At 37.1% G+C, this 26760-nt stretch overlaps 1 protein-coding gene across 3 annotated transcripts in view; it reads right to left on the bottom strand.

Annotated features, from left to right (window-relative positions):
* Tanc2 (tetratricopeptide repeat, ankyrin repeat and coiled-coil containing 2) overlaps positions 1-26760 on the bottom strand; it is a 382841-nt gene that overhangs the window by 220828 nt on the left and 135253 nt on the right. For all 3 annotated transcript variants that reach the window (XM_045158789.1, XM_045158790.1, XM_045158791.1), the window contains exon 4: positions 22629-22811. In XM_045158789.1, the coding sequence (XP_045014724.1) occupies positions 22629-22811 (183 nt within the window). The remainder of the gene's footprint in view (positions 1-22628; positions 22812-26760) is intronic.

The following is a 26760-nucleotide window of genomic DNA, read 5'->3' as shown; positions in this document are numbered from 1 at the left end:
TTGGGGAAACCCTAAACATGAACAACTATCAACAACAAAGATTACTTGAAAATGAATATAATAAAATAACTCATCTGATTAAAAAGTGCATAAATTGGAATTTATTACTATTAGTAAGAATGAGGATTTCAGAGACAACCGAATATGTTTTTTTTTTGTATACACACATTTGTGAGGACAGACTAATCATAAAGGAACATTAACTCATAATACACACAGTTATTAAGTATATGTGATTCAAAAATTTTTTTTTGTTTTATCTTTTTGAGGCAGGGTCTTACTGCAGCTGAGGCTGACCTAGAACTCACTCTGTAGTCCAGACTAACCTGGAACTCACAATAATGATCCTACTTCAGCCTCCCGAGTACTGGGATAATAGGCATGAGCCACCATGCCTGGTTAAAAATTGTATTCTTAACTTGCAAAGCAATAGTTAAAATGTAATATTCAATTTATTTAATGTTTTAATTATAGATGAGAGAAACAAAACATTATTAATGACTTATATAACTGTGAGTATAAATGATTAATAATGTTTATTATCCTTTACTACATTAATTTTCCCTTTTTAAAGATTTCCTAAACACTGGGGAAAAACATGAATTAATAGGTAAAAATCTCAAAAATGAAAAGCCTGAAAAATTAAAAGGCATAACAACAAAATAATATTTCTCTACCCAATTTTATAAGTTAAAGAAACCCAGTCAAATTTATAAGGTCTACAGTTTTTCAATAACATGTACTGAAGAAGAGCAACTCATGCACAAATAGCTCAAAGAATCAGTCCAGATAAAAATGCAATTTTCCTTTTATGAAGTTGCTGAATTTCATTCTAAATACTAAAATTTTTAAAAATCGAGGTCCTACTTTTAGACCATTTCTAAATTAGCATGGTTGGCTAAACAGCTAAAAAGAGAACACCCAAAGCCAGAAAACACACCATCTTTTGAGAAACTTCAACCTTAAATTCAATTTCTCCTAAGTTGATAATTAATAATTGGTTTAAAAGAACAAGTAAAAAGATATCTAATTAGGCTTGAATTAAATTGGGAAAATAGATAAAAATCAGTATCTAGCAAATAATGTCACTTTTAAAGTATAACTCCTTACATCTGTGATGAATGCAAGCATATTCGTTTAATGTAAACATTCCAGTTCATGAAAAAGGACAGACTTGATACAGTAAGGAACTATGCTTACCAATCATACTGTAATTAAAAAAAAAAATTAACCTACAAGGATTCTTAACAGGAAGTAGAGGTCTGTTCTGAAATCATAATATTAGAAAAAAGAAATCTGACCTTCAGATGTACAATATAATTTTTACTTTTAGCTGCCTCATTTGTAATACATGTTCTCTCTTTTTTTAAATAAAGTAGGAGATCATGCAATTAAAAATTAAACTACTGTGCCTAAGGACAATTTCTAAAGGTCTTCCTTGTAAACTAAGTGTCAGTTTCTTTAAGGCTGCATTTCTTTTCCTATTGAGCTCAAAGCAGGCCTTACCGTTAGAAACCCATGGAGCACACAGTCTCCTTCTCATACTCACAGGCCGTAATTTTTCCTCCTCCTCTGCCAATACTACGTAGCTTATTTCCCCTTTCCAGGTCACGCTGTCAGTCCTGACACATTAGTAATGATCCACACTTTCATCTTCTCTGGCCAGCTCTTCTCACTGCCCGGGACTTACTGTGCCTTACAGGTGACACAGTTCTTACAGCAGATGTTGAGGATGATCCCAATGCACAGGAGATGCTCCCAAAGGGGCTCAGAAGCCCTAACAACATCACCTGCTTCCTTGTAGCCAGACAGCACTATTCTATTTGTTTTGAACACCTAATGGTTTCAAGAAAGCTTATAGAGATGAGTTCTTTTCATTAGAAATCTTGACATAAGGCTATTTTTTTCAGAATACCGCAGCAAATATAGATTACATGATTCCATTAGGAAAAAGTATTTTTATCCAATTTTTCTCTGTGGCGTAGCTTAGTTTTACCCTTCTGCTAGAGCAAATTGCTGAGAAGATTTGGTTCTTAGGTTTCTAATGGCGCAGCGTTATACCCAGAGTGAATGATTCATGGACGTTCTTAACATTCAGGAGTAACACGGAAGGCTAGCAGTGCAGCCTAGGACCAGAGCTGATGAATGGTGCAGTGCTGCTGTTGTCATAGCAACCAAGGGGAGGAAGGCGGCACCATACAAGGAGCTGTGACAAGGATTCTGGGAACAATTTATATTAAAAAGCTGGAAGCACCTCATGCCTTAAAGCTATAAACTCTTCTTCAGGCTTTACTCTTGAATTTCTGGATATGAGATGTGTGGATATATACTGCAAAATACAGTAACTAAACACTGAAGAAAACTACATAGTGAGGCAATCTGAAGGATTAATAATACTTTGGCAAACTAATATAACTCTATGTTATCTTCATAATTTGATGGGTTGAAATTTAAAATTAGATACTGGTATTTCGTTGTAGTTTAAGGAACTGTCTAGAATTTAAGACAGCAGAAAATTTAAATGCTTAGAAAATTAAACTTAAATACATTTCACTCAGATGGTATGCACCATGTACACCAAAACTGCAGTATCATCAAATGATTGACTAATGAAATACTACGATACTGATTTCAAAGGGAGACATATTGCCATATTCCTCTACACGCTGCAAGATTCAGAGACACTGTCTTCACTCAGTCTCATGTCATGGGCTTGCTGTTCAATCCCATGCTTCTAAAGGCCCTTTTCTCTATTGGACCTGGAAAACCTTTTCTGGGTGCTCTCCTCACTTCTCAGGAATCCAGAGGAGTTCCTTCCCTCCTCTGGAGAACAGGATAGCTTCAAAAAGGACTTATAAGATAAGATAGTGTTAAGGAAGGTGTCAACATGTGGAATGTTGCAATGGTACTTTCCTCTATAGTATTCTAGATGTGGTGTTGAACTGACTTGTGATCAATGAGTTATAAACACCACTGCACTCGGACCAAACTGGACTGATTTGTGTAGGAAAGAAAAAATCTTTCATTAAATTCCTAAGGCATGGAAAATGAGTGCTATTCCATTTTATCTATTTAGACAGGGCAATTGAGCATGAAACTATTTCATAACAATGTGTGCTTCTGTGCCATACTGCATTTATAATGAAATATTCAAATACAATGTAAGACAAAATAATTTGGCAAATTTATTTATTATATTGCTCTTTTCCATGTGCAGTCCTGTCATAATTCTTCTAGTAAAGTATATATTGGCCAAATATTTTTGAAACATTTATGATGACCATCACAGAAAGATGTGACTTAAAATGACTGTAATTCAATAGGAAGTACATGCTTTTTAAAAAAAAAATTATTTGAGAGAGAGGCAAAGGCAGAGAGAAAGACAGAATGGGTGCACCAGGGCCTCCAACTACTGCAAATGAACTCCAGATGCATGGGCCCCCTTGTGTATCTGGCTTACGTGGGTCCTGGGGAATCGAACCAGGGTCCTTAGGCTTCAGAGGCAAACGCCTTCACCACTAAGACATTTCTCCAGCCCAAGGACATGCTTTTGACTAGTTTTCTGGCTGCACTATAATAAGAGAACCAAAATATCATATTATTTTTAAATGCCTAAGAAAAATAAGAATGACAAAAAAGGAGAAATGTATTTTAGTGGAACTCAACAGACAAAAAGCATGGCCTAAAAAGTTAAATATTGGGCTGGAGAGATGCATTAGTGGTAAGTCACTTGCCTGTGAAGCCTATTCCATATCTGATTTCCCAGTACCCATGTAAGTTAGATGCACAAATTAGCGCATGCATCTGGAGTTTACTGCAGTGGCTGGAGGCCCTCCTGGTGTATCCATTCTCTATCTGCCTCTCTCTCTCTCTCAAATAAATAAATAAAAGTATTTTTTAAAAAGTTAAATACTTCTTCAGGATAGTTCTCTTTCAGAGAGTCTCAGGCTCCTGCCTCCTCCTCCCCTCCTGGGGCATGCTATCGCACCTGGATTTCTAGGCTACTTTTCATATTCAACAGGATGTTTGGTCTCATTGTACTGTGCATACTTGGCACAAGTAGCTGTATCTTTTCAAATTATGGTAAATAGACAGGCTTTAGACTAGTATTAAATCTAAGGTAAGGACAAAAGTGCAACATGACTTGAATCTTTACACAATAACTCAGTGTACATTTTAAGCAGTTGCTAAGAACATGCATAGAGATTAACTTGATTCAGATAATCTTCGATTACTTTTTATTTTCCCCAACAAGAAGCTGTAGGGCAAACAATATAAGTATTGGTTTGACTTGAAATTTCTATAGATAACATTCCTTGGTTTTCTATTTTTTAATAGTCTAATTTTTTTCTACATAGTAAGCCCTTAAAATCAAATATTGTCTTGCTCTAACAGTTATTTTTAAGATATATCCTCTTTACTTGTGACTTTTTTTTTTTTTCAAGGTAGGGTTTTACTCTAGCCCAAGCTGATCTGGAATTGAAATTCACTATGTCGTCTCAGGGTGGCCTAGAATTCTTGGTGATTCTCCTACCTCTGCCTCCCGAGTGCTGGGACTAAAGGTGTGCGCCACCACACCTGGTACTACTTGTGACTTTTTAAGTATACCAACAACATAATACCTTAGGGAAAAAGAGCAAGTTTTCCTCCTAAAATACCACTTATCAAACTAAGTTGAAGTTTAGATGGGCTTCATAATAATTCTGAAAAACTACTGTAGACTTGGAAAACAATAATTTTCCTGAGTTAAATTTTGCTTATGCCCTATAGGATATGACTGGATTGGGCAGATAGTTGAGATATATTAAAAGACAAAGTACATAGGTTTTGTTTTGAACATGCAATATTTGTTTGAGACACTGGAGTTAAGTTAAAAGCATAAAGATTTAAAGCACTAGTGCTATTCCCTTGGCTACTAATTTCTAACTCCCTGGATGATTAATTTAAGTAAATGATTCTAAAACTTATATGAGGTTCTTTATTCTTTTCATGTTTATTCTTCAGACTTACTCCATTATAAGCACACTCTAAGGACTAGTAATCAGTGCTACAAGGCAGGGTAATACTCAAGATTGGATGACTATATGAATTCTCTACTCTCGCAGAAGAAAGCATCAGTACTTGAACTGTCATAGCAATTCAAGCTTCACTGGGATTTCTAGGTGGGGTTCTGCCTTGCTTATACATGGCTATTCTCCAGATCAGGTCTTCAATTTGAAACAGAAAGTAATGACTGATAAAGAAAGAATGCTCAGTGATGGAGTACTTACATAGAACACGTTTAAATCTCTTGTTCAACCGCAAGTATCTCCACAACAGAAATACATTTTGAAAAAGTCATACAATTTGAGTCTTACACATTAGCAAACTTCTTCATCTGGTGGTCAATAAAAGAGTAAGACAGTGACAATTGAAGAATAAACTGGCAGGACTAGAGTTACTGAGAGAAAATGTTTTTTTCTTCAATAAAATATATGAAAAATATTCAGGGATTTCTGGACATAAATTATTCTGTTTTCAGTATATATATTGCCTTTACTGCCTAAATATTGAGTAAAAATTTTCTAAATGTGTGATGTCTCCTTTAAACTATAATTACCACACTTGAAAAGGATCATTAGCTGGCAAGTGGCTTTTTCCAGGATGTTTTTATTGATAAGTACAACATAAGAAGACATACTGAACTATAAGACATTATACATCAAATCTCCTTTCTCTCAGTTTATTAACCTTATTAGAATAATCTGTATTTGTAAGGTTTATTAAATAGTATGAATGTATATATAACCTTTTAAAAGAATCATTTTCAGAAACTTAGATCTTAACCAGAAAAAGGGAAAATATATTCAACCAATACCATGTTAACTTAAAACACTGCTCACTATACTTTCTAAACAAAAATCATCAGATATTACCAATAGACAATTCTAGTAACAATGGCTTAAGATTGGTATATTTATAATGAAAGCCAGCTAAAATGAAAATGCCCTCTGGGACACTCTGCCCTCTGGTATTTCATATGCTTACCAGATATGGGATGTTCTTTTATGTTTACTACTTGTAGAGCAGTGATACATTAATTTGGGTCATAATTTTCTATAATGAGAAAATATGGTTTAGCTGTATAAAATTTATATTACAAAGTGAATATATTCTTTTCTTGGCTCTATATAATCTCATACTATACCTTACTTAGAGACCCACTAAGGATTTCCTTTGAATTATGATTATTTATTTGCAATTGTCATGTTTTGTCATTGAAAGCTACTCTTAATGGCCAACATTACTTGGTTCTTAAATTCAACATCTGACACTTTTATTTTATTTATTTTATTTTATTTTTTTATTTTTATTTTTTTGGTTTTTCAAGGTAGGGTCTCACTCTGGCTCAGGCTGACCTGGAATTCACTATGTAGTCTCAGGGTGGCCTCGAACTCACGGTGATCCTCCTACCTCTGCCTCCCGAGTGCTGGGATTAAAGGCATGCGCCACTACACCCGGCTAACATCTGACACTTTTAAAGCTCACCTTCCATAGCAGGCGATCATAGAGCAGGTAGAAAAGGACAGGGTCAAAGTATAAAGTATATATCAAAGTATAAAGACAGGCTTTCTGTCACATAAAATGTAGTCAGTTTTCTTAGGAAGATCACAGACGAGTGAGAATTCTGTTTCCCTATCGTGTTCATGGTATTTGTCATGCTGTAAAGTGGTATCTATCTCTTGGAATCATCATACTCTAGTTAAAAATGATGTGAGGGATCATATGATTGAGTGATGGCCAACTTTTCTACCTGGTAGCATACCTCTTATTATATCCTCCTATAGACTTATATTTAAATTTTTTGGCTCTGAAATCTACTTATTAATTAAAGTAGAATTTAAAATAAAAATGAGTTGACCACAGAGGACATAATTCTTTGCAAAGCAAAATAACGTGGTCTATGTAACTTTATGACAAGAAGATGTCTATTATCTTTTAGGCTTTAAAAAATATTGCGAGTTCCATTCAGGGTTATAGAACTGAATGTTCTTGACCTTCAGGTTAATAAATATAATGCTATTTGGGAGATAAGTTGTTGTCATGTTATACTTAAATGCTTGTCACAATAAGCACTAGACACTGAGAGGAATTCTTTGCACTTTGGTATCTTCTCAGCATATGATATAATCACCATCTTTCCTCGGAAGCTCAAAAGAAGCTATGCCACCCAGACAGTGAGCTTGCAAATAAATGTGTGTTGAATTCTAATCCTTGTTGTTGTCGTTGCTGTTCAGCTAGACTTTTGGCTATACAGTCCTTTTGGGTTCTAAACCTTAATTCTGTATGGATTATGCACAGATCTTACAAAACAAATATTGATTTATGATAGGTTCTGTCAGATATCTTCATGATCCTTGTCCCCTGGAACTTTGCCTATCCCTTGATTCCCAGTGTTTGATATTTGACAGGATATCTCTATGTCACCCAGGCTAACAGTGGCCTTGAACTCATGATCCTCCTGTCTCAGCCCACTGAATACTGGGATTACCAGTGCACCATGACACTTGGCTTGATTCATTCAAACTTCATAGGTTCTGCTCAGGTCCTGTGGCATCTGACAACTGCTGATCGAACTGTAATGCTCAGATTTCTTTAGGATTCCACAACTGTTAACAGATTGCATCTTACTAATGTACCTTTCTTACTCAGGTCCTGGGTGTCCCTGGCTTGTCCCTGCATTTGCCACTATTCTAAAAGGAATGCAAGGCAATGTCAATTTGTACTTTGGACTTCAGGCCAGTAGACTTCTCTAGAAATGTTCAGAAAAGAAGCTAAGAGCCAATGGTCAATAATTTTAGAAGGGAAAATAGATTCATGTGTAGTATAGATTAAAAATAAAAGTAATTTGTAGATCACTAAACATAAGAAAAATATAAAAAGAAATATTGCCATCATAGAAAAGTTTAAAGTTATAGAGAGGGAGTGATGCTGGGAATCAAACTCAGGGCTTCATGTATATTATTACTAAACTATATCCTCAGCTCTGATGAAAGCAGACTTGTGTCCAAAAGAAAAATATAGAAGAGTTTAAACTCTCTAATTTTATTGTCAAGGAAGAGTAAAGCCCTAGCTTGGGGTTAACAAAGAGCATTCAAGTTAACAAAGAGCATTATAGGATATTTTTGGAATAAAACCATGAGTAAGGGAAAGTGTGATTGCTGCATGGGAGTTGATAGTGGAATTTTTGTTTATAAACTCTCATCTGTAAATCATCTTTTATAAGCTAGACTACTGCCCTTTTGATATACATGCTATCTTACTGATTTCATATAGTACCCAGCAATGCAAAAGTAACAGTAAATAGCATAACACAGACAAGAAAATGTACTCAGGTGACTAGACCAAGGTCAGCTAAGTGGCAGATCTGGAGGCTGGGTCTAAGAGCATCTGACTGAAGTTTTACATGACAAACAATAGTATGCTTCAAGCAACAGACCCTTGTGTAAAGTCATCAGAATCAAAAGGGACTTTCTCATGTCAACCATAACAAAAAATAAGTAAATAACACTAACAGGTTATGAACAAAGAGTTCTCTTGCACAACTGCCTGACACACAGAAACCATCACAGGCAGGCATACTGTAACCCTGGTACTCAGAATGTGAAGTCAGGAGAATCAGGAGTTCAGGGCCACCCTTACCTTCAAAGTTTGAGGCCAGCCTGGGCTACATGAGGAAAACAACAACAACAAAATAAAGAGGTGAAAAACATAGTAACTATCACAAAAGATTGCCCAAACCTTCTGCAAGGCCATCTACTCAGCAGCCATCTATTCAGTCATGGGTTGGCACCACTCTTGTTACTAACCCTTGTGGCCAAGGATTATTGCTTCCACATTTCTAATGTAATCTTCCTCACTGCTTTTTGTGTTTAAAATTTCCCCTTTCCTCAGCTACTTTGAATACAGTCATAGTTTACTATCACATGCATATTCCCATTGCAAGCTTTTCTATTTATTCCCCAATGAATTTAAAGAATCTTTCTCTGACAACTGCTATGTCCCTTCCTAAAATCAGGTGTTTAAGCTTATGGCTAATGTGACCATTAAGAGGTGGGGTGTTGGGCTGGAGAGATGGCTTAGCGGTTAAGTGCTTGCCTGTGAAGCCTAGGGACCCTGGTTCGAGGCTCAATTCCCCAGGACTCAGGTTAGCCAGATGCACAAAGGGGCGCATGCATCTGGAGTTCGTTTGCAGTGGCTGGAAGCCCTGGCGTGCCCATTCTCTCTCTCTCTCTGCCTCTTTCTCTTTTGCTCTCAAATAAATAATAATAAACAAAAAAAATTTTTTTAAAGAGGTGGGGTGTTCAAGAGTTAAACAAGTCATGTGGGCTCCTTCCTTTATGGGAAGGACTGAATCCTCCCTCATAAAAGAGAGTTCACGCAGCATTCAGTTCTCTCACTCTCTTATCACTGGCTATGAGGACACAAAGAAAACAGTCACTAGATGCCATTTTGGAAGCACAGCAACCCTCATGAGGCAACTGAACCTGCTGACACCTTGGTTTGGATTTCCAAGCCTCCTGTGGTGGTTTGAATAGAATAGATGGCCCCCAATATATTCAGTTCTTTATTGTTTGTAGTTTGCATCAGCTGGCTACCTGGCTGGAGGCAAAGTCACTGGGTGATCTTAAGGTGTGGTGGTGGGTTTCGATTTCAATCTAAAGATATGTGTACCTAGCTGGAGTTCCTGAAGTGTGCTGTGTGGCTTTTGACCTTTGACCTTTGACCTTTGTACTTTTCTCTCTCTCTCTCTCTCTCTCTGCTTGGACCTGTGAAGGCAGGCCAGCTTCTTCTGCCATTATGGAACTTCCCCTGGATCTGTAAACTTCAATAAATCCCTTCCTCCATAACTGTGCCTGGTCTGGAAGTTCACCTCAGTGAACCTGAATCTGTCTGCTACACCTCCAAAACTCCAAGAAAATCCATTTGTGCTCTTTATAAACCACCCAGTCTCCTATTACAACAGCACAGACTACGACAACCCTTATTTGGTCTTAAATGTTTTCCACTAAGTAAAGTTATATTTACATTAAAAAGGGTAGAATAAATATCATTAAAAGGTCACTAAAATACAAATTATGAGGAAAGAGTTTAAAAACACATCATCAAAATCTAGACCCACATAATTTACATTTCAGAGTTCTGAAAGAACCTGAAGAAATGAACATGCGATTATTAACAGTGGTTTGTAATCTGTAAAACCATACAGGAAATTCACAGGGCTATAGGACTAAAGGATGTCAAAAAAACAGTGGTAGGTTGTATGAATCTTTACAAAAGAAAAATGGTAAACTAGAAGAATAAGTCTAAAATTCCCTCCTCCCTTTTTTTGAGATAGGGTCTGCCAACATAGCCTAGGCTGGCCTTAAACTCACAATCCAGCCTCAGCCTTCCACCTGCTGGGATTATAGGAGTGCACCACTATGCCTGGTTCATGTCCGTCTGCCTGCCTGCCTGCCTGCCTTCTCTCCTTCCCTCCCTCCCTCCTCTCTCTCTCTTTCTTTCTACTCATTTATTTAGTTTTTCAAGGTAGGGTCTCACTCTAGCCCAGACTGACCTGGATTTCACTATGTAGTCTCAGGGTGACCTCGAACTCATGGCGATCCTCCTACCTCTGCCTCCTCAGTGCTGCAATTAAAGATGTGTGCCACCATACCTGGCTTTACTTTTTTTTGTTGTTATTAATTTGAAAGCAGTGAGAGATAAAGAGAATAAAGACAGAGAATGGGCAAATCAGGACCTCCAGCCACTGCAAACAAACACCATATGCATGTGCCCTCTTGTGTATCTGGCTTTACATGGGTACTAGAGAATCAAACCCAGGTTGTTAGGGTTTGCAGGCAAGTGCCTTAACCGCTGAGCCATCTCTCCAGCCATTCCTCTTTTGTATTTTATTTATTTGCAATCATATCCACTTTGACATGAGAACTCAAGTAGATAAGTAAGTTACACGGTGTCAGAAGCATCTAAATGGCAGGTAGGCCATACATGAAATCTCTAAAACTACAGACAACCATGATGGCTGTTTTCCTGAATATGAAATATTGCCCAAAAGATGATAGATGTCATAATATTCTAAAAGGCAGAACTAGGACAAATGGGTAGAAGCAAGTAAAGAACACATTTCATTCATGGAAATTAGGAAATGGTGACTAATATGATTCAAAAAGCTTGGAGGCTGGAGAGATGGCTTAGCGGTTATTTGCCTGCAACGCCAAAGGACCCATGTAAGCCAGATGCACAAGAAGGCGCATTTGTCTGGAGTTTATTTGCAGGGGATAGAGGCCCTGGCAGGCCCATTCTCTCAGGGTGTGTCAAATAAATAAATAAAACATACATATTTTTAAAAAGCAACAGGTTACATTACCAAAGAGAAAGCTTACCATCATTGAAAGTGTCTGGGCACATGCTATTAGTTACCCACTTAGGCTGCTCTGAAGATGAAAATTCTTCATGATGTAAAGTACCTAATGTTGCCCGGAACACAGTAATAATGCAATAAATATTACATGCAATTACCATAAGTAGTACTATCATCATTATTACTTAAAGGATGCCGAATCTAGGCATCTTTTGATTCCTATGGCTACAAGGCCATTTGTAGCTGCACCTTTTCTCATGTCAAGTTTAAATATGTTTTCTTCCATCCTATATTTGTTATGTTTTTCTACATAATGACATATTCTCTTACTTCTTATTTTTATTATTATTCTGGTTTTTCAAGGTAGGGTCTCACTCTAGCTCAGGCTGACCCAGAATTCACTGTGTAGTCTCAGGGTGGCCTTGAATTCATGGTGACCCTCCTACCTCTGCTTCCCGAGTGCTGGGGTTAAAGGCATGTACCACCACACCCGATTTTAGTTATTTTTTCTGAACTAGGATCTCATGTAGTCCAGGCTGGCCTCAAACTTGCTATGTAGCCAAGGATGACCTTGAACTTCTAATCCTCCTGCTTCCACCTCCCAGAGTGCTGGGATTATTAAGTGTGGTTTTGGGTTTGAACAGAGGGATTTACACATGCCAGGCAAGTGTTCTAGTAACTGCACTGCTTTATCAGCCCTAATAACTAAATTATTAGTGGCTAACTGATCTCTTGTGTTTTAACACTCCCTATGTTATCTTTTCCCCTCTTTTTCAAACTATGATTTCTCTTGAGTTTTTCCTATTCTCTTAATCTTTCTTAAAAAAACTGTCATTAGTTAAGTAATATTTTTTGATTATTTTTATTCACTTCAGCTTTTAGTTTTATTGACATATACCTTCATGTTTACTCTTCATTATTTTATCTCCTTGAGGCAAATGATTAGCTAATTTACTTTTAGTACTTATTTTCTAATAAAAGTATTCCAAGTAATAACCTTTTAATACTGCACCACTTGGGTTACATTTCATAAGATTTAATACACCATATCTTAAAAATATTTTGCTTTTTATTTATTTTTGAGAGAGGCAGACAGAGAGAGAAAGAGAAAGAGAGCATGCACACATGCCAGGGCTTCTAAGTACTGCAAACAAACTCTAGATGATACACCACCTTGTACATCTGGCTTTGTGTGGGGAACTGAGCCTTGAGTTCTTTGGCTTTGCAAGCAAGTGCCTTAACTGCTAAGCCATCTCTCCAGCCCAAATACATCATATATTAACTTCTAATGTTTTTAATTTTTTGGTTTATATTTTAACACAAAAGTTATTTTGAAACTCTTCAAAAATTTAAAAGTAGGACAAGAATTATCTACTTTTTGTTGTTAGATCTATTTTTATTTCACTGAAACACAATGTACACTATAAGATTTCCTTATCACTAAATATATCAATTTTTATGAACAGTTTCAGTGTGAAAAAGAATACATGGTTCTTTTTATATGCAAATTTATATACTTAGCTTACTAATTGCACTATTCAAACTTTCCACATTCTTTAGACATTAAGCTACAGGTTTTGCTGATTTTGTGAGGTGTGTTATTTATGTTAAACACAAATTCATCAACTTTCCCTTTTATTTTTGACACTATTTGCCACAGCTCTGTGTGTGTGTGTGTGTATTGTGATGCAGTGTGTGCACATGTATGCATGTGTATGCACCTATGTGCTACCCTGCAGCAGGTAAGGTTGCCTTAGGTGGATGGAGGGAACACTGGATGGGCCTCTCGAATGCTCTTCCACCTATTCTTACTTGGGCCAGAGTCTCTTACTAGCTGCCCAGCTTGCCAGTCTTTTTTTTTTTTTCCTGGTCTCTGCTCCTCATAGCACAGAAGCCATAGACATACATGGCCATGCCCAGCTGCTTCTGTAGACCCTGGGGATTAAACTGTGCTCTCAGGCTTCTTTGGGCCCTCATGCATGCACTGAGCCAACTCTCTAGCCCTAGCTTTTCCTTTTTATAAAATCTCTGAGGGCTGGAGAGATGGCTTAGTGGTTAAGACATTTTTCCTGTGAAGCCAAAGGACCCAGGTTCGAGTCCCTAGGACCCATGTAAGCCAGATACACAGAGTGCTGCATGCATCTGGAGTTCATTTGAGGTGGTAGAAGGCCCTGGTGAGTCCATTCTCTCTCTCTGAAATAAATTTTAAAAATAATAATAAAAAAATCTTTGAAATATGTTGTGGTTGGAATGTGAAATGTCCCCCATAGGCTCATGTGTTTTAGCACTTGGTTCCCAGTTGGTTGCACTTACTAGAAAGGTAATGGAACTTTTTGAAGGTACATCCTTGCTGGAGGAAGTGTGGCTTGAGCCCTAAGGTTTTATAACCTGACCTCACTTTCTGCTCTCTCTCTTCCTGCCTGTGAATGCAATGTAAACCAGTTGCTTCCTGCTCCTGTCAGCCCCTCCACAACAGAATGTATCCCCTTGAAACTGTAAACCAGATGAAACATTTCCCTAAGCCACTCTTTACCAGGTTTTTTAACACAACAACCAGAAAGTATTAATATAATATAATATAATATAATATAATATAATATAATATAATATAATATAATATAATATGATATGATATATGATATGATATATGATATAATTAATATATAATATTCACATACCATAAACTCTGCCCCCCTAAAGTATACAATAGATTTGGTATATTCATAAGGCTGTGGTACTATCACCACAATCAAATTAGAATGTTTTCATCACCCCAGAATGAAATGCCATACCCACATCAGTGAATTCCACATATTATTCTCTCCTGACTTAGAAACACACTAAGTACCATTCTGCCTCTATGGATTTGCCTGCACTTTATATACTCAAAATTTGCAGCCAACTATATGAAATTCTGTGACAAGCTTTTTTTACTTGGCATCCATGTTTCAACATGGATTAGTAAATCATTTATTTTTATTGCCAAACAATTTGGCTATCACACATTTTATTTACCCATTCATCAATTGATGAATATATAAGCTGTTTGGCTATAATGAACATATCAACAGAAGTTTTGATGTAAACATACATTTTCATTTCTCTTCAGTTACTTTATATACCTTTATATATTTTAATATCACCTTCCTCATGCATAAAGTATCACTTATTTTTAATAATATTTTGTTCATGAACTATACTTTTGTATAGTATCCTTTTGGCTCTTTTCCCATTCAGGCTCATTCTGTTATTTTTGGATATCTTCCCTAGCAGTTGTTAAAAAGTGGTAAAAAGCAGTTACTGTATGTTACTGAAATACACACAGCAATACTACAGATGCTATATATAACCCTACTATAAATAAATATATTATAAATGTTTCACACTATATGAGTAATTTAAATTCAAATGCAAATAAAATTATTTTCTTGTATAGCAACTCAGGTTAGATTCTTAAAAATTTTTAAAGAGCACATTTATGTTGCAAAAACCAGTGTACATCAGCTTTTTGATATAAAATGTTTTTATTTGTTACTACTTAGGATCTCAGAATATACATAGTATCAAAGCCTTTCTACTTGAAATAACTTTGGTTTGGCTCCTCTGACCCACCTGGCACACTTGTGGCAAGAATGTTGTTAACTGCATGTAGTAGTTGAATGTAAAATGTTCCTCGGGCTGCGCGCGCGTGCGCGCACGTGTGTGTGTTTGTGTGTGTGTGTGTGTGTGTGTGTGTGCCTCATACTTAGTCCTCAGATGACGAAGCCTTGCCAAGGTAGGGGGACAGGCCTTGACATCGCATAGTCCAGCCCACCCACTGGAGCAGGCTTACTCAGACTGCACCCTCCTAGTTGCTGTGACAAGATGTGATGCCCTGGCTGCCTGCTGTCAGATTTTCCTGCCATCATGAAACTTCCTCTCAAAACTGTGAGCTGAAATAAACCATTTCCTCCCATAAGCTGCTTCTGGTTGGGTGTTTTGTTCCAGGAACGAGAAGCTAACTGCTCACTGAGTTTAATAAGAATTTTCCTCACCCCTTCAACAACAAAGACACCAAAGTAGAGATGGGAATAGTTGGGAAGGAGAAGGTATTCAGCAGAAGGAAGAGTGGGATAGGGACAAGAGAAGGTAATGGGAGGTGAATATTATCAAAATGCATTATGTACATGTATAAATACTGTCAATTAATAAAATAAATTTAAAAAAAAGAATCTTCCCACCTTTCATATCTAGTCACTCTGGTAATCCTTCTAACTTTCATTACTCTCGCTCAATATTTTTCCACCCATTGACACTCCTCTCAATCCATACTCGGCTCCTTGGTAATAAGATACCAACATTCTTTTGGAACTAAGCTCACTTCTATGCTGAAGTCTCTTTCCTCCATTACAATACTTCCTTTAATAACAAAATTTATAGTACTACATCTTAATTTCCACTGTTTCCAAAACTTGTAAAATAAGGAAATGTGTCAGTGGACAAATCATGAGTCAATTAGATCATGTAGAATAATACAATGTATAGGCCCCTTTTAATTTCAAATGAGTTTTAAATGACTCTTCCATTATGGCTCTGAAAAAAGTAGTTTCCATTTAATCCATGACAAAAATAATATTTTGGCAATAGCTAGTGTTTCAAATTCCTACGCTTACCATAATCAGATCAGTTATTATGATTTACTTACCATTAAAACCGCATTGCTATATGATCATTTCAATCACTTGGAAGCAAGTATTTGAACAACTAGTCCAACACATTTCCCACAGAGATTAGAAATTGATCTGTTTGATGTTAATATTCAAAGATTAGTCATCAGGAGAGTAAAGGGACCTAAGCAAGTACTTAAAATTACTTAGAGGCCACCTTCTAACAGATCAGAACATACATTTGCTAGGGTGATAGACACTCAATTCTCAGGTCTTTAAGAAACTATAATTGTAGCTAAAATTTTGGTTATTAACTCGTCAGATCCCATCTTAAAAGCTTTACTCATTTGGTGCTTATTGTTCTATGAGGTACATGATGTTACTATCCTTATTTTAGAAACAAAGTAATCAAAGTACAGACCCTTAACTGAATTTGAGCAAGACTATACAAAAAATTTATCAGACCACCTCATGAGATTTTTGATTTTCCACAGGGTAAAAATTATAAACATTACAAAAGGACATTCAACTAAAATAATACTGTCACTCTCCCACTTCTGACTAACACTGAATCACTTTTCCATAATCAAATGCATTGTATACATTTATGTGCATAACAGTTTATAGCACACATGGATTCATACTACTGATAATATTTCATTTCTGCTATGTAAACAATACTATATACACATATACTTAAACACATAATGTATTTTCAAACTTTTTCTAGTTTAAACTCAGAATAAAATTGCTGTATCATTTTATGATTACAATAGGTAAATGGTATAAGTTAAACATGTTTGAATTGATGTAATAACTAATGGCACTCCTTAATTACCTACAGACTAAGAAGTACTAAGTGTTTTCATGACTGAATAAAATTTGGTATTAACTAGGACCAGCAGTGTGTCTCTGCAGTTTGTTCTGTATTGCTACAATGAACAGTAAAATGCAGCTAACCAAACAAAAGGGTAAGCATGATTATCCTCATGTCCTTTTTGTATCTACTTACTGCTTAAACCAATGGGCTGCATCTTCTGTTACTTAGTATACAAAAAAAGAGGAAGGAAGGGAAGGAGGGGGGAAGGATTGAAATTGATACACAAATGCCATGGGAGAAGTATTTAACCTCTTTCAATTTCCATTTTCTCCTGGATAAAATTAGACCACTGCCTATTATACTTTTGACTTAGCCAGACATTTACCCTCCATGGCTTGGTTTACTCATCTGTAAGATGGAGATACATGTATATTTGCTTCAGTAAATGCTACACACAAGGCATTCAAGTAAACATTTCTATGATTATTATTAATTTTTTGTTTATTTTTATTTATTTATTTGAGAGTGACAGACAGAGAGAGAAAGAGGCAAACATAGAGAGAGAATGGGCGTGCCAGGGCCTCCAGCCACTGCAAACTAACTCCAGATGCATGCGACCCCTTGTGCATCTAGCTAACATTGGTCCTGGAGAATCGAGCCTCAAACTGGGGTCCTCAGGCTTCACAGGCAAGCACTTAACCACTAAGGCATCTCTCCAGCCCTCTACCATTATGTTTAATGACATAGCGGTAGACAAATATATTTATTTATTTATGTTTGAGACAGGATCCTTCCATGTAGCTCAAGCTAGTTTGGTGCTTTCTATGTAATCTAGGCTGGCCTCAGAATCATGATCCTGCCTCCACTTCCTGAGTGGGAATTATATAAACATAATATCACATGCAACTCCTTAAAAACATGTTTATATTTTTAAAGTTCAAATTGGTTATCAAATACTAAAAGCAATTTGCAAAGAATTCTCACCAAACTTAAGTTTTGTTTTAACAATGATAATACCTTCTGAGTAGTTAACATTTGCCAAACAAATTTAAGAAACTAGTAGACAATTTGTCACCCTAAGAATCACAAACCTAACTTGGGTCATATTATTACTGTCCCCATTTTGTAGATGGAAAAAACAGAAATGAAGTGACTAGCTCAGACTTTAGACACAAACTCAAAGCAGGCTGACCACTGAGCTTCTCCTCTGAACATTTTGCTGTATTAATTTGTTTTTAAAAATTTTTAATTTTGGGCTGGAGAGATGGCTTAGTGGTAAGGGGCTAGCCTGTAAAGCCAAAGGACCCAGGTTTGATTCCCTAGGACACATGTAAGCCAGATGTATAAGGTGGAGCATGTGTCTGGAGTTCATTTGCAGGGCTAGAGGCCCTGGCATGCCCATTCTCTCTCTATGTGCTTCTCTTTCTCTAATAAATAAATAAAATATTTTTAAAATTACTTATTTTTTATTAATTGTGAACTTTATTGTATGAACATATTGTATAATGGTTGTATTCCCATCATCCTATATTCCTATGTTCCTCTCTCTCTGCCCCCATTCCATTTTAGGGTCCTCTTCAGTGGGGTTATCAGTATTCACTATGGGGTCATGGGTGCATCAGTCAGTCTCCATGGTGGGGACCTTGTCTCAGGAACTCCTTCTCACCCTGAGGCTCCTACAATCATTCCATTCCCTCTTCTAGACTGTTCCCTTATCAGAAGGGTCCTTTAGTACTGAGCTCTCCACATCCTCTGGTTTTCTGATTTGATGAGTTCTGAGTCTCCTCAGTGTCTACTACCACTATCTTCCTGGAGGAGGTTCTCTAACTAGCAGTGAGAGCACCACTTACACTAACTTGTTTTTGTACTGAACACAATGTATACATTTAAAAATTAGTTTTCAGCTCAAAATTATATGTCTGTGTGTGTGCAGGGTATGCATGCATGTGTATATGCATGCTCATATTGTGTGGACCCAAACACGTACAAGTGATGCAGAAGCCAGAGGTTAATGTCAAATGTCTTCCTCAATTGTTCTCCACCATATTTAATGAGACAGGGTCACTCTCACTGAACCCAGAGGTCACTGACATACCTACTCTAGCTAGTCAGTTTGCCTAGGATATCCTCCTGTCTCCACCTCCCCAGTGCTAGGATTATAGGTACATGCCTCCACTTCCAGCATTTACATGGATTCTGGGGACCTCAACTAAGGTCCTCATGCTTACATGGCAAGCATGTTACCAACTGAGCCCTAGCCCTAGCCCAGATTATGTTTAGCCTTTTGTTTTAAATTTGAGGCAAGTCCAACAGACTGGCCTTTTTTATGCACTAGGGGGTGGGAGGAGGATACTGGCTTGCCAGGGCCTCTAGAAACTGCAATTGAATTCCACATGTGTCTGCCCCCTTGTGCACATGTTCAACATTGCACACTTGATCATTGTGCATCTGGCTTACGTGGGACCTGGAGATTCGAACATGAGTTGTTAGGCTTTGCAGGCAAGTGCCTTAACTGCTAAGCCATCTCCAACTCTGTTTAGCCTTCTTAAGTAGGCCTTTCTCTATCATCACTTAACTCTCTGCAAATAGGTTAAAATACTTGCAAGTCAACTTATTTCTACAAATCAATTTTCATATACACCTGTGCTGAAATACTAAAATAAATATTTTAAGAGCATAAAAGCTATATAGGACAATGATAAGAAAATGTTACTACTTTATAATAACTTTTAAGATGAAAACATAAGTACTCATCTTGTTGAAAGTTGGAAAGGATTATTTAAATACCAGGAAAACGTACAAATTTAATAAACATAGGATGGTCTAATCCCTCCCTCACACTCTATTCTCTACACTTGTCAACAAAATCCAATTATAAGTTAAATAGATCATGTTACTTCCCATTTCCTGCTGCTTATAATCTTACAATCAAAGTAGTCTCCTTGCCATGACGCTAAAACTTCTGGCTTGTCCCTACCTCTTCACTTCATTTTCTATTACACTTCCCTCTGACATATTCTAGTTAAGTCACAGTTGGCCTCTTTGTATTTCCTGAGTATGACAAGTTCATTTCTGCTTTAGGTCTTTTGTTTGTATTGTTCCCTCTGTCTGGAAGGCTAAGATCTTAGATCTTCCAAGGACTAGTTTTCTTTTTTTATTCAGGCCTCAGCTTAAATATCCCCATCCAGCTCTCTTCTCTCTTCCTCCTTTCCTTCCCTCAATATATTTATATGAACTATATATATTACGTTATATATTTATATGAACTATTTCAGTTTCTCTATGCTCCATTTTATTCTCAACTGAAATATAAAAACCTAAAGCAGGGACTTTAATAATGTTTTTTACCTCTCTACTGTATCTACAACAGTGTCTGGTATATAGTAAATCCTAAATAAATATTTGTTAAACAATTAAGTAAAAAGTGCTGAAGAAAGCCAGGCATGGCAGTGCATGCCTTTAATCCCAGCACTTGGGAGGCAGAGGTAGGAGGATCAGTGTGAGTTTGAGGCCACCCTGAGTCTACACAGTGAGTTCCAGGTCAGCCTGGGCAAGAGTAAGACCCTACCTCGAAAAACCAAAAAAGAAACAAACAACAACAACAAAAGCAAGTGCTTAAGAATAATGAGAACAAGTTACCTTATGAGTACTGGAAACAAAAGACCCAATGTCAGAATGCCACAGAGGAAACAAAACAGGCTGACTATTCTAGCTCCATTCAATGTGCATACAAGCAACATAAGTACTTGGAAGTGTAAGTGCATGGAAATGGATTAATTTAGTAAGTGTGCCCCTAATGGCCTCACCAAATTAGTGCCTTTTGGTAACTAAGCCCAAGTAAGAACCACTCTCTGGAAGATATTTCATTATAGTTTGCTAACCCTTCACCATTCAACTTCTGATTATTTATTTATATATTTGTTTATTGATTATAAAGAATACTTAGGAAAGGAAGAATAACTGATAAGTAATCTACTGACTAAGGGCTTCATTTTAAATTTCAAAGAAATTCTGTTTATTTAAAGTTAAATCAAAAAATTTATCATCTGCCCTTCTTGCGAGAAAAATAGCCACAGACTCATTCTCACAGCATATTCTTTTAGATTGTCTTCATTCAGAATCCTTAAATAGACTCTCAATCTTTAAACTTACACCTTTGAAATTTCTCAGTAAGCAAAACTGTATGAGAGACTTTACAATACATTAAGCACCATAAAATTAAAAACCAGTAGTTCATACATTTTATTAATCAGCTACACCCCTTCTTACTGCATGATGTCACCTCTGGTATGAAATAAGCTCCTGACTTTGTTATTAGTTGTATTTATCCCTTAACAAAGATAGTCTATTCAAGTTGACATGCAAATTCTTACAGGCAGGGAGGATGCAAAACCTCAGGTAACCCAACTTACTTCTACAACGTTTCTGCTTTTTCTTCCAAGAGGTGTAATAAAGTGAGGCACATCACATGACAGCTATCAAATTTTGTCTTCATTTTATATTAACAATGTCATTGACAAAAAGGGGAAGATTTCTAAGCAATAAAACTTTATTCATGCCCAATTATATAAAGTTGATTATTTTCTTAAATTTTAGAAGAGAACCAGTATTTTAGGCTAGCATTAGGCTATTCAATTGATTTTTATCAAATACTGCAAGTCAATAATTTGACTCATTCACTCAAGTCACATGAAATTGCCTAAGTTACTGTAGGCAATGTGAACAGATAAAAAAAAATCATGAAATTACAAAATAAATATTATCTTGATGAAAATTATAAATAATGAGTGCTTATTTTATTTAGAGGAGTTCAAAACTCTGATTTTTCTCTCATTTTTGTTATTTTTTTAATTGTCATAAATCTCCTTACTTCTAGTTCAATTCCCAGCACACAAGAAATAAAATCAATTACCATAATTGCATCCACTTATACAACTCATCACTACCAGTCCACTGACTACTATCAAGAGCATACTGCATAAAATGTCAACAATAAAACCCAGTTATCTCACACCATTAATATATGATAATCATTTTTAAAGAATATGCTGATAATGGTAGAAGAAATCTAGCATAGTGACCTAGGCTTAGATATTTTCATGTGTAAATACTGGTCATTGTATCTTAAAATTTCTTCCCTGAAAATTTTGAGGATAAAAGTTTACTTAATAAAGACCTAGTTTTAAACCTAACAACACAAGCTGAATGAGCAATACAAACTGAAGTATCTTTAAAGTCAGTGCAATCTGTAATTTATGAATTATAGTAAATACCCCAAGAAATTGTAGTAATGTCCTGGGGAGAGGAAAATATCCAAGTCAGCTTTTAAAAATAGAGATGATATCCACAAGTCATGATTTTAAGCAAAAATATGACTGATGCCTATACCTTTGCTGAATTGTTCAACTCTAACAATCCTAAAATTTTATCTCCATCTGTTAATGTGACATCAACAAGCTGATAAATGAAATCAGAACAACAGTGTATTCTGGCAAAACTAGAAACTTCCTGAAAACCTAGAAAAATATGTCTACAACAGATGGGTCACTTAGCAAATGAATACATCAATCTGCCAAACTGAGTACTGCTCTAATTTTCCAAATTAGTCAGTAGGATCTCCACTTGCCAAAAGTCTGTGCATTAGGAAGGCCAATGAGGTGAGTGGGATCCAAAGATGCACATAATCACGTCTGATATGATCTAAAGGACCGTATCATTAGGTTTCCTGATAAACGTACTAGATTTCAGGTAAAGTCCTTACCAGTTAACTTCTTCACAGGCTGGAGCCGAACACTGATAGACTGATGTGTGAGTAAGGGGGAGGATGGAAGAGAGCGAGACATGCCCTCCATAATCCGAACGTGCTGCATACCTTCACTCACTGGGAGTGGTGGAACAGCGTAGTCTGGCTCAAAAGCACAGTCGCTTTCTGTGGAGATGCCACCTGTTAATCAAAAAGGGTGGTACAAAAGAGCTGGTGAGAAAAGAGTCTACTAAAAATGTACCTTTCAGGATAATTCAGAACAATATAGACCAACAGCAGTATTCCCACTACAAAACCAATTAAGGCATTTCAACATATATACTCATTTGTATACCCACTGGGTACTTAATTTTGGCTGTAGCTCTGGAAAAACCAGAGCTAAGTAAGTAAAAGAGGATTCTTCCTAAGGAGGGGCTCACTGTCTCCTAAGAGGTACAGTGACTTGAGCAAATAATTATAGTACAACAAATAAATTTTAAAGTTAGAGCAATGATCTTACATCACCCCCAAGCTCCTACAGACAGTGTTATGGCTTGAATTTGAAATGACTCCAAAGGCTCAGGTTGTGAGTGTGGGGGCCTATTTTGAAGGCTGTGGGGCAAGTAGGTCATTAGAGATCAGTTTTTGAAGGTCATACCCACTTGTGGTTCTGGCCCAGTTCTATGCTTCCTAGGCCTCCATAATGGAGGAATCTACCACAGACTCTCACTGCCATGGACACTGCTATGCCTTCCCTCCCGTGCTGCATTGAGATGAGACCCTCTGAAGCTATGAGCCAAAAAAAAAAAAAACCTCTCTTATGTTGTTTCTATTGGAGATCATATATTCATATATATATTGATACAGTTTACTGAGGTAAGGTCTCACTCTACTCCAGGCTGACTTGGAATTCACCATGTAGTCTCAGGCTGGCCTCAATCTTATGGCGATCCTCCTACCTCTGCCTCCCAAGCGTTATGTCCACCTGTTTGGTGTTTTGTTTTGTTTTGTTTTGTTTTGTTTTTTCCTTTTGGGCCTGTTGGGTATTTTAATCACAGTGAGACCAAAAAAACTAATACACTGACAAAATAGGAAAGAAACTATTTACCTGTTTACTAATATACAACTGTTAGTAGGATCATTACAATTCTATTTCTTTCTCCCTCCCCCAAGAAACTATATCAAATACAACAGTAAGACTGACATCATTATAGGGTAACCTATGAATGTGTTATAAACTTTTAAAAATGGGATTTTTTTTAAATGGACAGAGACAGTGAAACTTTTTTTGTAGTTGTTTATTTTTATTTATTTATCTGAGGGTGACAGAGAGAGAGAAAGAGAGAATATGGGTGTGCCAGGGCCTCCAGCCACTGCAAACAAACTCCAGACACGAGTGCCCCCTTGTGCATCTGGCTAACATGGGTCCTGGGGAGTCAATCCTCGAACCAGGGTCCTTAGGCTTCACAGGCAAGCGCTTAACCACTAAGCCATCTCTCCAAACTGGCTTTCCTTTTTTTTTTTTTTTTTTTTTTTTTTTTACAGCCCATAAGTTTATTGTGTCTTCAAGACACTACAATCCAGACTCCTCTCCCAGAGAAAGTCTTTCAGAGATACGAAACTGTCATCCAGACATGTTGCTCACTTGTCATTTTCATAGGTAGCAGGATTCTTCCTCTTAGGTTTCTCAAACACCCCGTTTTCCCACATGTAGATAAGATAAAACATTACAAATGGCAGCACCAGCAGCACAGCCGCCCAGCCGAGTCCAGTGCAGCAGCTGGAGAAGCCCTGGCTGAGGAAGTGCAGGAAGGGATGCTGCTTGAAGGGTGACAACCTGCAGGCGATCACATGCCACACCTATACCAGGTTCCCAAACTCACTTCCTATCATGGTGGCCGCAGCCTCCTCAGGTCACCTCAGCCTCAACTGAGGCAGATCTGCTAGCTCAGGAACGTTACTCAGGACTTAAAAAAAAAAGTTTGTGGGGGGAATGTTGCAAGATAGGGTCTCACTCTAGCCCAGAGGCTGATCTGGAATTCATTATGTAGTCTTAGGGTGGCTTGAACTCATGGCAATCTTCATGCCTCTGCCTCCCGAGTACTGGGATTAAAGGACTACACCACCACACCCGGCTGAAAAATATTAATTCATTTATCTGACACAGAGAGATTGCGGAGGAGTGGAGAAGTAGAGAATGGGCATGCCAGGGTCTCCTGTCATTGCAAACAAACTCCAGAGGCATGCACCAGTTTATGCAACTGGCTTTATGTGGGTGCTGAGGAAAAGAACCCAGGCTGTCAGGCTTTGCAAGCAAGTGCCTTTAACTGCTGAGCCATCTCTCCAGCCCTGCTGTAAACATTTTTAGAGTAATCACATGCTGTTGACTTCTACTTGTGGTGATGACCAGTTTAGGTATTTCACTCAAGTTTTCCCAAAGGAAAAACCAGAACCATAAAGAGATTTTACATCTTTCTGAAGGCAGTAGAGAATTAATAATATGATGAAGAATTCTACCTAAAAGACTGAAGCCTGGCATTTGAAGCTACTTCTTACCTTCACTGCACTGGAGAGATTAAGACACTACTGAGTTTTGTGGCATTAAGACAGAACACTGGAGTTCAGCATTTACCACAGTGTGAGGCAGGGGAGCCCTGCATTCAGTTTACAGAACACCAAAGAGAAAAAGAGAAAATAAATTAAATTGGCCAGGGAGTAAAATTCCACTTCAGATATCGTCCATAAAGTTAAATAAAGGCAATACTTGACTACTGGGACCATTACAACAAATACAAATCTTAGAGGAAGATACCATCATTATGAGTCTCAACTTACTTACACAATTTATCATATATAATAGCTATCCTTAAATAACTATCATGGATATGATTACCTGAACAAAGTATATCGGAAAAGCCATATAAAATGGGGCTATAATGCCTGCTGAACATGCATAAGGCCCTAGGTTCAATTCAAAATACTGCAGATAAGAAGGAAGGAAAAAAAAAAAGAGGAAGGAAATTTAATCCCTGTGCTGGGGAGGCAAAGACAGATGGATTTCTGGAACTTGTTGGCCAACCAGAATAGCCTGGTCAGTAAGCTCCAGGTCAAGAATACTATGACTCATAAAAGACGTGGATGACATTTCTGAGAATGACACAACACTTGAGATTGTCTTCTGGACTCTCCACACACATGTGGACACACACAAAACACATACTCACACATGTGTGGACACACATATACACACATACAAAAAAATAAAAAGAAAAAATAAGCCAAAATAATATGACAGAAAATTGAAGGTATAGAACAAGAGCTTAAAAAAATAGAAGGTATAGAACAGGAGCTTTAAAAAAAAAAGGGTAGAAAGACAGGTCCAATACTTCAACATTGTCCTTTGACCTCCACATGGGTGCTGTGGTATGCATGTGCCCCCTATATATGCAAATACACACAAAATAATAAAAATAAAACTTTTGGGCCTTGAAGGATACTATCAAGAGAACAAAAGTACAGTTCTCAGGATGGGAGAAAACTTGCAAATCTTATTTCTGATAGGGTCTAGGATAATATATAAAGAATTTTTATAACCCAATGGCAAGAAAACAAATAATGTAATTAAAATGGGCAAAGGACTTGAACAGCCATTTCTCTAAAGGAGATGCATACATGGCTCACCACATATAAACGGATGCTTAGCAATCATTCTATAAAAGTAAATAAAAGCCCAAAATAAGATAATACTTTATACATACACACACACACATATATATTCATTTTATTTTATTTACTTGTGAGAGAGAGAAAAAAAAGAAACAGGCAGATAGAGAGAATGGGCATGACAGGGCCTTCAGCCACTGCAAGCAAACTCCAGTTGCATGCGCCACTTTGTGCATCTGGCTTATGTGGGTACTGTGGAATCAAACCTGGGTCCTTTGACTTTGCAGGCAAATGCCTTAACTGCTAAGCCATCTCTCCAGCCCAATAAATATGTTTTTTAAAAAGATAAAAATAGTTGATGGCAATGTAAAGAAGCAGACTCTTCATACACCGATAACAAGCATGCAAAATTGAGGGGAGATGGGTCAGTGGCTAAAAGCACTTGCTTGCAAAGCCTGCTGGCCTGGGTTTGATCCCCTAGCCACCC

The sequence above is a fragment of the Jaculus jaculus genome, chromosome 9 (assembly GCF_020740685.1).
Source record: "Jaculus jaculus isolate mJacJac1 chromosome 9, mJacJac1.mat.Y.cur, whole genome shotgun sequence".
NCBI classification, from domain to species: Eukaryota; Metazoa; Chordata; class Mammalia; order Rodentia; family Dipodidae; genus Jaculus; species Jaculus jaculus.
This window is presented reverse-complemented; position numbering and strand designations above follow the sequence as displayed.